The 10558-nt window shown below is 64.1% G+C and overlaps 1 protein-coding gene across 1 annotated transcript; it reads right to left on the bottom strand.

Moving 5' to 3' along the window:
- Positions 1-854: 854 nt before the first annotated feature.
- LOC309685535 (cleavage and polyadenylation specificity factor subunit 1-like) lies at positions 855-10164 on the bottom strand (the record flags this gene model as incomplete). The annotated part of the gene is made up of 14 exons (XM_082501287.1): positions 9632-10164; positions 9482-9509; positions 9206-9339; positions 9025-9105; positions 8417-8568; positions 8148-8294; positions 7896-8035; positions 7702-7812; positions 6068-6161; positions 5886-5973; positions 5662-5787; positions 3839-3890; positions 1019-1113; positions 855-929 (listed from the first exon to the last, which is right to left on the bottom strand). Coding segments are annotated over exons 1-14 (1467 nt in total), but the record flags the coding sequence as incomplete, so codon positions are not given.
- Between the last annotated feature and the right edge of the window lie 394 nt (positions 10165-10558).

The raw sequence follows: 10558 nt of genomic DNA, 5'->3' as shown, positions 1-10558 counted from the left end.
GGAGGGGGCAGGGAGCGGGGGGGGGGGCAGGGGCAGGCAGGGGCGGGCAGGAGTGGTCAGCAGCAGGCAGGGGCAGGCAGGGGTGGTCAGGGGGGTCAGGAGAGGGCAGGGGCGGGCAGGTGTGGGCAGGGGGGTCAGGAGGAGGCAGGAGCAGGCAGGGGTGGGCAAGAGTGGGCGGGGGGGCAGGAGCGGGCAGGGGGGTCAGGGGTGGCAGGCAGGGATGGGCAGGAGTGGTCAGCAGCAGGCAGGGGCGGGAAGGGGCGGGCAGGCAGGGTCAGGAGTGTTCAGCAGCAGGCAGGGGCAGGCAGGGGCGGGCAGGGGCAGGCAGGTGTGAGCGGGGGGGGGCAGGGGCAGGCAGGAGCAGGCAGGAGTGGTCAGGAGCGGGCAAGGGCAGGCAGGGGCGGGCAGGGGGGGTCAGGGGCAGGCAGGGGCGGGCAGGGGGGGTCGGGGGCAGGCAGGGGGGGTCGGGGCGGGCAGGGGCAGGCAGGGGCAGGCAGGGGCGGGCAGGGGCGGGCAGGGGCGGGCAGGTGTGAGCGGGGGGGCAGGGGCGGGCAGGAGCAGGCAGGAGTGGTCAGGAGAGGGCAAGGGCAGGCAGGGGGGGGTCAGGGGCAGGCAGGGGCGGGCAGGGGGGGTCAGGGGCAGGCAGGGGCGGGCAGGGGCAGGCAGGCAGGGGCGGGCAGGAGTGGTCAGCAGCAGGCAGGGGCGGGCAGGGGCAGGCAGGGGCAGGCAGGAGTGGTCAGGAGTGGGCAAGGGCAGGGCAGGGGAAGGCAGGGGCAGGCAGGGGCAGGCAGGGGCAGGCAGGGGCAGGCAGGGGCGGGCAGGGGCGGGCAGGGGCGGGCAGGGGGGGGCCTCACCTCCTCGGAGAGGAAGGCCGGCTCCCCCATGGCGGCGTTGGCGCAGGGGCCGATGTTGAGGATGCTGTCGCAGACCTGGCGGGGGAGGGGGTGACACGGGGAGGGGGTGACACGGGGACGTTGGGGGGTGTCCCCCCGCCCCCCCCCCCCCGCCGCGGGGGTACCTCGAAGGAGTAGGTGGCGAGTTGGGTCCCCGACTGCGCCTCGCTGCCGTACACCTCGATCTCGTCCACCTCGTCCTGCGGCGCCGACTTCCCCCCTGCCCGGGGTGACAACGAGACCCTGTCACCCCCCCGGCACCCTGTCACCCCCCCCCAGCACCGCGTCACCCCCAGCACCGTGTCACCCTCCCCGTCACTGTGTCACCCCCCGTCACTGTGTCACCCCCCCATCACCGCGTCACCCTCCCTGTAACTATGTCACCCCCCTGTCACCGTGTCACACCATCACTGTGTCACCCCCCTGTAACCATGTCACCCCCCCATCCCCGCGTCACCCCCCGTAACCATGTCACTCTCCCTCTGTGTCACCCCCCATCACCACGTCAGCCCCTTGTCACCATGTCACACCCCCGTCACTGCGTCACCCATCACCGTGTCACACCCCTGTAACTGTGTCACCATCACCGTGTCACACCCCCATCACCACGTCACCCCCCCATAACCATGTCACCCCCTCACCATGTCACCCTCCCTGTCACTGGGTCACCCCCTCGTCACCATGTCACACCCCCGTCACTGCGTCACCCCCATCACCATGTCACCCCATCACCGTGTCACCCCCCATCACCGCATCACCGTGTCACCATGTCACCTGTAACCATGTCACCCCCATAACCGCATCACCCCCCATCACCACATCACCCTCCCTGTAACTGTGTCACCATCACTGCGTCATCCCCTGTAACCGTGTCACCCCCATCACTGCATCACCCCCCGTAACCATGTCACCCCCCCGTAACCATGTCACCCTCCCTGTAACTGTGTCACCCCCTCGCCACCTTCTCATCACATCACACCCCCCATCACGTCACACCCCCCTCACTGTGTCACCCCCATCACCGTGTCACCCCCTCTGTAACCATGTCACCCCATCACTGTGTCACCCTCCCTGTAACTGTGTCACCCCCTCGTCACCCCCTCATCACCATGTCACACCCCCCTCGCTGCGTCACCCCATCACTGTGTCACCCCCTGTAACCGTGTCACCCCTGTAACCATGTCACCCCCTTGTCACGTCACAACCGCTCACTGCGTCACTCCATCACCGTGTCACCCCCAATCACCGTGTCACCCCCTCTGTAACCATGTCACCCCATCACTGTCACCCTCCCTGTAACCGTGTCACCCCCGTCACTGCGTCACCCCCCAGTAACCACGTCACCCCCATCACCATGTAACCCTCCCTGTAACTGTGTCACCCCCTCGTCACCCTCTCATCACGTCACACCCCCCATCACGTCACACCCCCCTCACTGCGTCACCTCATCACTGTGTCACCCCCCCGTAACCACGTCACCCCCATCACCGTGTCACCCTCCCTGTAACTGTGTCACCCCCTCGTCACCCCCTCATCACGTCACACCCCCCTCACTGCGTCACCCCATCACCGTGTCACCCCCTCTGTAACCATGTCACCCCATCACTGTGTCACCCTCCCTGTAACCGTGTCACCCCGTCACTGCGTAACCTCCCATCACCATGTCACCCTCCCTGTAACTGTGTCACCCCCTCGTCACCCTCTCATCACGTCACACCCCCCATCACGTCACACCCCCCTCACTGCGTCACCTCATCACTGTGTCACCCCCCAGTAACCACGTCACCCCCATCACCGTGTCACCCTCCCTGTAACTGTGTCACCCCCTCGTCACCCCCTCATCACCATGTCACACCCCCCTCACTGCGTCACCCCATCACTGTGTCACCCCCTGTAACCGTGTCACCCCCGTCACCATGTCACCCCCCCGTAACCATGTCACCCCCGTCACCATGTCACCCTCCCTGTAACTGTGTCACCCCCTCGTCACCCCCTCATCACCATGTCACACCCCCCTCACTGTGTCACTCCATCACCGTGTCACCCCCTCTGTAACCATGTCACCCTCCCTGTAACTGTGTCACCCCCTCGTCACCCCCTCATCACGTCACACCCCCCTCACTGCGTCACTCCATCACTGTGTCACCCCCATCACCATGTCACCCCCTCTGTAACCATGTCACCCCATCACTGTCACCCTCCCTGTAACCGTGTCACCCCCGTCACTGCGTCACCCCCCAGTAACCACGTCACCCCCATCACCACGTCACCCTCCCTGTAACTGTGTCACCCCCTCGTCACCCCCTCATCACGTCACACCCCCCTCACTGCGTCACTCCATCACTGTGTCACCCCCAATCACCGTGTCACCCCCTCTATAACCATGTCACCCCATCACTGTGTCACCCTCCCTGTAACTGTGTCACCCCCGTCACCACATCACCCTCCCTGTAACTGTGTCACCCGCTCGTCACCCCCTCATCACCATGTCACACCCCCCTCACTGCATCACCCCATCACTGTGTCACCCCCGTCACCATGTCACCCTCCCTGTAACCGTGTCACCCCCATCACTGTGCCACCCTCGTCACTATGTCACCCTCCCTGTAACTGCGTCACCCCCGTCACTGCGTCACCCCCCGTAACCACGTCACCCCCCATCACCACGTCACCCTCCCTGTAACTGTCACCCCCTCGTCAGCCCCTCATCACCATGTCACACCCCCCTCACTGCGTCACCCCATCACTGTGTCACCCTCCCTGTAACTGTGTCACCCCATCACCGCGTCACCCCCCGTCACCACGTCACCCCCTGTGTCACCCCCCATCACCGTGTCACCCCCCCCCGGGACCCCACTTCTCCCCTGACGCCCCGCGTCCCACCCCGGCGGGGGGTGACGAAGCCCCGGTGTTGCTCCGGGGGGTGTCCCGGCGCTGTCACCCACCTGCCCACGTCCCCGAGGACTCCGAGCGCTTCTTCTTCACCGGCGGTTCCTCCTGCGGCGGCCGAGAGAGCTGAGAGCCCCCCCAAAACCGTCCCCTCCCCAGGGACCACCCACCGCAGCTGCCCTTGGGGACACCGGCGGGGGGGCGGGAAAGGGGATTTGGGGACCTGGGATGGGAAAATGGGGACGGGGTGGGGTTTGGGGACGCGGGATGGGGGTTTGGGGACGCGGGATGGGGGTTTGGGGACGTGGGATGGGGGTTTGGGGACCTGCGGACACACGGGATGAGGATTTGGGGACCTGGGATGGGGATCGGGGGGCTGGGAAAGGGGTCTGGGGACCCCGAATGGGGACTGGGGGACGCAAGAAGGGGGTTTGGGGACCCGGGAGAGGGGTCTGGAGACCCAAAAGGGGGATTTGGGGAACGGGGATGGGGATTTGGGGGCTGGGAAAGGGGTCTGGGGACCCCGAATGGGGACTGTGGGACCCAAGAAGGGCATTTGGGGACGCAGAGTAGGGATTTGGGGGCTGGGAAAGGGGTCCGGCATCCCCAAATGGGGCCTGTGGGACCCAAGAAGGGGTTTGGGGACACGGGATGGGGATTTGGGGACCCAAGAAGGGGGTTTGGCGACCCGGGATAGGGATTTGGGATCTGGGAAAGGCACCTGGGGACCCCAAATGGGGACTGTGGGGCCCAAGAAGGGGGTGTGGGGACCCGGGATGGGGACTGTGGGAGCCAAGAAGGGCATTTGGGGAAGCAGAATAGGGATTTAGGGACGCGGAATAGGGATTTGGGGGCTGGGAAAGGGGTCCGGGGTCCCCAAATGGGGCCTGTGGGACCCAAGAAGGGAGTTTGGGTACCCGGGAGAGGGATGTGGGGACCCAAAAAGGGGGTTTGGGGACCCAGAATAGGGATTTGGGGAACCGGGAGAAGGATTTGGGGACCCAAGAAGGGGATTTGGGGACCCAAGAAGGGGGTCTGTGGAACTAGGAGAAGGATTTGGGGACCCGAGAAGGGGATTTGGGATCTGTGAAAGGCGTCTGGGGACCCAGAATAGGGATTTGGGGAACCGGGAGAAGGATTTGGGGACCCAAGAAGGGGATTTTGGGACCCAGGACGGGGATTTGAGATCTGGGAAAGGGGTCTGGAGACCCGGAATAGGGATTTGGGGAACCAGGAGAAGGATTTGGGGACCCAGGACGGGGATTTGGGATCTGGGAAAGGGGTCTGGGGACCCAGACTAGGGATTTGGGGCCCCGGGATGGGGATTTGGGGCCCCGGGATGGGGATTTGGGGGACCCAAGAAGGGGGTTGGGGGCCCCGGGATGGGGATTTGGGGGACCCAAGAAGGGGGTTGGGGGCCCCGGGAGAGGAATTTGGGGACCCAAGAAGGGGGTTTGGGGACCCGGGATGGGGATTTGGGGGACCCAGGACGGGGATTTGGGGCCCCGGGATGGGGATTTGGGGACCCAAGAAGGGGGTTGGGGGCCCCGGGATGGGGATTTGGGGACCCAGGACGGGGATTTGGGGCCCCGGGATGGGGATTTGGGGGACCCAAGAAGGGGGTTGGGGGCCCCGGGATGTGGATTTGGGGACCCAGGACGGGGATTTGGGGCCCCGGGATGGGGATTTGGGGGACCCAAGAAGGGGGTTGGGGGCCCCGGGATGTGGATTTGGGGGACCCAAGAAGGGGATTGGGGGCCCCGGGATGGGGATTTGGGGGCCCCAAGAAGGGGGTTGGGGGCCCCGGGATGGGGATTTGGGGCCCCAAGAAGGGGGTTGGGGGCCCCGGGACGTGTTTTGGGGTCCCCCGCGGCCCCACCTGCCGCTCGGCCGGCTCCTTGCCCCCGTTGGCCGGCGCCTCCTGCAGCTTCTCCGTGTACTTGAGCAGCAGCGAGTTGCCCAAGCGCGACCCCAGGAAGAGGTACCCCGGCTCCAACGTCACCATCTGGGGGGGGACGGGGGGACAGCGGGGTGACGGGGGGACCCCTCGGGGACAGGCGGGGGTCCCCCCCGCCGTCCCGTCCCCCCCCCGGGGGCGCTTACGCAGGTGGTGAGGACGCTGGCGGCCGCCTTGTCGAAGTGGAAGGAGCGGACGCTCCTCATCCCGTCCGTGATCAGCGTCAGGACGTAGCTGGGGACAAAAAGGGGACACGGCGGGGACGGTGGCACCCTGGAGGGCGGGGCCACCGGCCCCACGGCTGCCCCGCGGCTGCCCCACGGCTTACATCTCCCCTCCTTTCAGCGAGATGACCATCTTGTCGTAGGAGATGAAGGTGGCCTGGGCGCAGTCCAGCGTCACCTTCACCCCCTCCTGCACGCCTGGGGGAGAGCGCGGCTGAGAGCCCCGAACCCCCCGTGGCGCGGGGAGAGGGGGGGGGGAGGGGGAGGAGGAGGAGGAGGAAGAACAGGACGAAGAGGAGGAGGACGAAGAGGAGGAGGAGAACGAAGAGGAGGAGGAGAACGAAGAGGAGGAGGAGAACGAAGAGGAGGAGGAGAACGAAGAGGAGGAGGAGAACGAAGAGGAGGAGGAGAACGAAGAGGAGGAGGAGGAGGACGAAGAGGAGGAGGAGGAGGACGAAGAGGAGGAGGAGGAGGACGAAGAGGAGGAGGAGAAGGACGAAGAGGAGGAGGAGGAGGACGAAGAGGAGGAGGAGGAGGACGAAGAGGAGGAGGAGGACGAGGACAAAGAGGAGGAGGAGGACGAGGACAAAGAGGAGGAGGAGGACGAGGACAAAGAGGAGGAGGAGGACGAGGACAAAGCAGAGGAGGACGAGGAATAAGATGAGGAGGACGAGGAATAAGATGAGGAAGAGGAGGAAAAAGAGAACAAGAAAGAGGAGAAGAAGGAGCACAAGGAAGAAAAGGAGGAAGAGGAAGAGAAAGAAGAGCAGGACAATGAGAAAGAAGTGGACAAAGAGGAAGACAAGGACAAAAAGGAGAATGACAACGAGGAGGAGAGGGATGAAGAGGAGGAGGATGAAGAGGAGTATAAGGACGAAGAGGAGAAGGACAATGAGGAGGAGGACAATGAGATAAAGAACAATGAGGAGAAGGAAAAAGAAGAGGGGGAGAAGGAGAAGAAAGAAGAGCAGGACGATGAGGAAGAAGAGGACAAAGAGGAAGACAAGGACAAAAAGGACGAAGAGGAGGAGAATGAAGAGGGGATGAGGAAGAAGAGGATGAAGAGGAAACAAGGACGAAGAGGAAAAGGGCAATGAGGAGAAGGAGGAGGAGGAAGAAGAGAACAAAGAGGAGAAGGACGAAGAGGAGGATGAGGAAGAAGAGGAGGAGAACGAGGAAGAAGAGGAGGAGAACGAGGAAGAAGAGGAGGAGAACAAGGAAGAAGAGGAGGAGAACGAGGAAGAAGAGGAGGAGAACGAGGAAGAGGAGGAGGAGAACGAGGAAGAGGAGGAGGAGAACGAGGAAGAGGAGGAGGAGAACGAGGAAGAGGAGGAGAACGAGGAAGAGGAGGAGAGCGAGGAAGAAGAGGAGAGCGAGGAAGAAGAGGAGGAGAACAATGAGAAAGGAGAGCAGGAGGATGAGGAAGAAGAGAATGAAGAGGAAAACAAAGACAAAAAGGAGGACGATGAGAAGGATGAAGAGGAACAGAACGAGGAGGAGGAGGACAATGACAAAGAGAAGAAGGACAAGGAGGAGGAGGAGCAGGAGGAAGAAGAGGATGGAGCGCAAGGACGAAGAGGAGAAGGACAACGAGGAAGACGAGGAGGAGGAGGACGAAGAGGAAGAGAAGAAAGCAGAGGAGGAGCAGGAGGACAAGGACGAAGAGACGAAGGACGCGGAGGAGGAGGAGGAGGGGACAGCGGAGGAGGAGGGTGAGGATGACGACGGTGGCCCTTACGCAGGGGGAAGACGGTGGTGCCGTTGGTGAGGCTGTTGAGGGCCACCCCGTAGGGCGGCACGCTCTGGTTGAGGTACAGCAGCGAGTTGACGGCGAAGATCACCACTCCTCCTGCGGCGAGAGGGACAGCCGCCGTCACCCCCGTCCCCCCCGTCCCCGTCGTCCCCGTCCCCGTCCCCCCCGCGGTCGCTCACCGATGGGCTTGGGGACGGCCAGCGCCTGGGTGCAGTCGAAGGGCAGGTTGCTGAGGGACCAGATGACGGGATGGACCTTCTGCATGATGTTGAGGGAGATGGCCACGATGCTGCAGGTGTCCTGGCGCACCGCCACCCGCCTGCGCAGGACAGGGGACGGCGTCACACCCCGGCGACGAGGAGGAGGAGGAGGGAGGGAGGGAGGGACACACGGACCAGACGGGGAGGAGGAGGAGGAGGGGGGTTGCTCACCCCGGCCAGGTCTGGTTGGGCTCGAAGAGGATGAGGAGGGTGGGCTCGTAGTAGCCGTAGAGGAACTGCATGTCGATGATGTTGAGGAGCTTCTCGTCCAGCTCCCGCACGTCGATGATGTAGCTGGGCAAGAAGCTGGACTTCTGCCTGCGGCGGGAGGGGAGGAAGAGGAAGGGGGGGGGGGATGACGGCTCAGGAGAGTTTCTCCCCCCCCCAGCACCCATGGGTGGCAGCGGGAGGGGGTTTTGGGGAGATGGAGGGGGGCTCACCCTTCTCCCACCAGCCCCTCGTGCTCGTCGGTGAGGGTGTCGCGACGGAAGGGGAGGACGACCAGGCGGGTGCCGTAGATGAGCATGACGGCACAGCGCCCGTCCGGATCCACCCGCACCCGCGGGATGTGGACGTTCTGCACGAAACCGTCCTGCGGGGCAAAATTTGGAGGGGGGAAAGGAAGGGGGGGGGGAGGAAGGGGAGGGGGGGAGAAGGAAGGGGAGGGGGGAAAGGAAGGGGAGGGGGGGGCAGGAAAGGGGAGGGGGAGGCAGGAAAGGGGAGGGGGGGGCAGGAAAGAGGAGGGGGGCAGGAAGGGGAGGGGGGGCAGGAAGGGGAGGGGGGGCAGGAAGGGGGGGGGGCAGGAAGGGGGGGGGGCAGGAAGGGGGGGGAAGGAAGGGGGGGGAAGGAAGGGGGGGGGAAGGAAGGGGGGGAGGAGGGGGGGAGGGAGGGGGGGGGAAAGGAAGGGAGGGGGGGAAAGGAAGGGGGGGGGAGGGCAAGCAAAGAAAAAAAAACAAAAAACAAAAGAGGTTTTTGGGGGGATCTCTCCGTGGCAAAGAACCCCCTCCCTCCCCCCCCCCCCAAAAAATCTCGGGCTCTCAGCACCCACCCTCAGCTCCGGCTCCTCGAAGTAGTGGAGGGAGAGCGTCTTCAGGTCGTGGGTGCCGGGGTCGTACTCCACCACGGAGAGCTGGAAGGGGAAAGGGGTGACACGCAACTCCCCCCCAGGGGGTTGGGGAGGATTTTTTGGGGGGTGGGGGGGGTGGGGGGGGAGCCGCCCCGCCCCGTACCTTGGCGTCCTTGAAGCTGAGGAGCAGAGCGTCGCGCTTGGCCCCCGCCAGCTGCACGCTGGCCATGGACATGACGTTGCCGAAGAAGGAGAAGGAGGCCACCAGCTCCAGCTTCTCCTTGTGGCCTCTGCCTTCTGCGGGGGCGGGCGGAGAGGGGGGGGCGAGGGGGGAAAGGGCAGCGTAAAGACCTTATTAAAAAGGGGTGGGGGGCACCCCAAAACCGAAGCCTTGGGGGGAGAGGAGGGGAGGGGGGGGGGCGGCGATTCCACCACTTACCTGTGTTCCTGTCTCCTTTAGCGCCCGTCTGCGGAGGAAAACGGAGCGGGACGTCGGTCGAAACCCATCAAACCACCCCCAAAATGTGAAGGGGAGGGGGCACAAGGAAAGTTTGGGGGGAGGGGAGGTTATTTGGGGGGGTGGGTTTACCTCGCAATCGTGATTGAGGCGATAAACGTAGAGTTGGGAGGACCCGGCCACCACCAAGTTGCGTTCGGCGTTGGAGAAGAAGTTGCAGAACATGGAGAACTCCAGTCCCGTGGGGGGGTGGGCTTGCTTGTAGACGGCGTACATTGTGGGTCCCCTCCTCCTTCGAGACACCACCCCCCCCCCAAAAAAAAAAAAAGAAAAAAAAAAAAAAAAGGAAAACACACCTAAAAAGCAAAATCGGGGACCTCTCGGGGCGTCGGGACTTGGGACGGGGATTTGGGGGCTGGGAAAAGGGGGTTTGGGGAACTGGAATGGGAGGGGGGGGGCGCCCAGGGAAGGGGTTTGGGGACGGGGACAGGCGTTTGGGGAGCTGGGATGGGGATTTGGGGAGCTGGGATGGGGATTTGGGGAGCTGGGATGGGGATTTGGGGAGCTGGGGGCAAGCGGGACGGGGGCTTGGGGACCTGGGATGGGAATTTGGGGGGTGGGAAAAAGGGTCTGGGGAGCCAGGATGGGGATTTGGGGACAAGGGATGGGGATTTGGGGGCTGGGAAAGGGGTCTGGGGACCCCAAATAGGGATCTGGGGACCCTGAATAGGGCTTTGGGCACCTGTGACGGGGATTTAGGGACCCAAAAAGGGGGTCTGGGGACCTGGGATGGGGATTTGGGGACCCGGGAGGGGGATTTGGGGGCTGGGAAAGGGGTCTGGGGACCCCGAATGAGGACTGTGAGACCCAAGAAGGGGGTTTGGGGACCCGGGATGGGGATTTGGGGCTGAGAAAGGGGTCTGGGGACCCCAAATGGGGACTGCGGGATCCAAGAAGAGGATTTGTGGACCCGGGATGGGGATTTTGGGACCTGGAATAGGGATCTGGGGGCTGAGAAAGGGGTCTGGGAGCCCCAAATGAGGACTGGGGGATCCAAGA

Source organism: Vanellus vanellus, assembly GCF_965231255.1.
Source record: "Vanellus vanellus genome assembly, contig: HAP1_SCAFFOLD_2352, whole genome shotgun sequence".
Classification (NCBI taxonomy): Eukaryota; Metazoa; Chordata; class Aves; order Charadriiformes; family Charadriidae; genus Vanellus; species Vanellus vanellus.
Note: the sequence above shows the minus strand (reverse complement) of the source record. Positions and strands in the feature narration are given on the sequence as shown.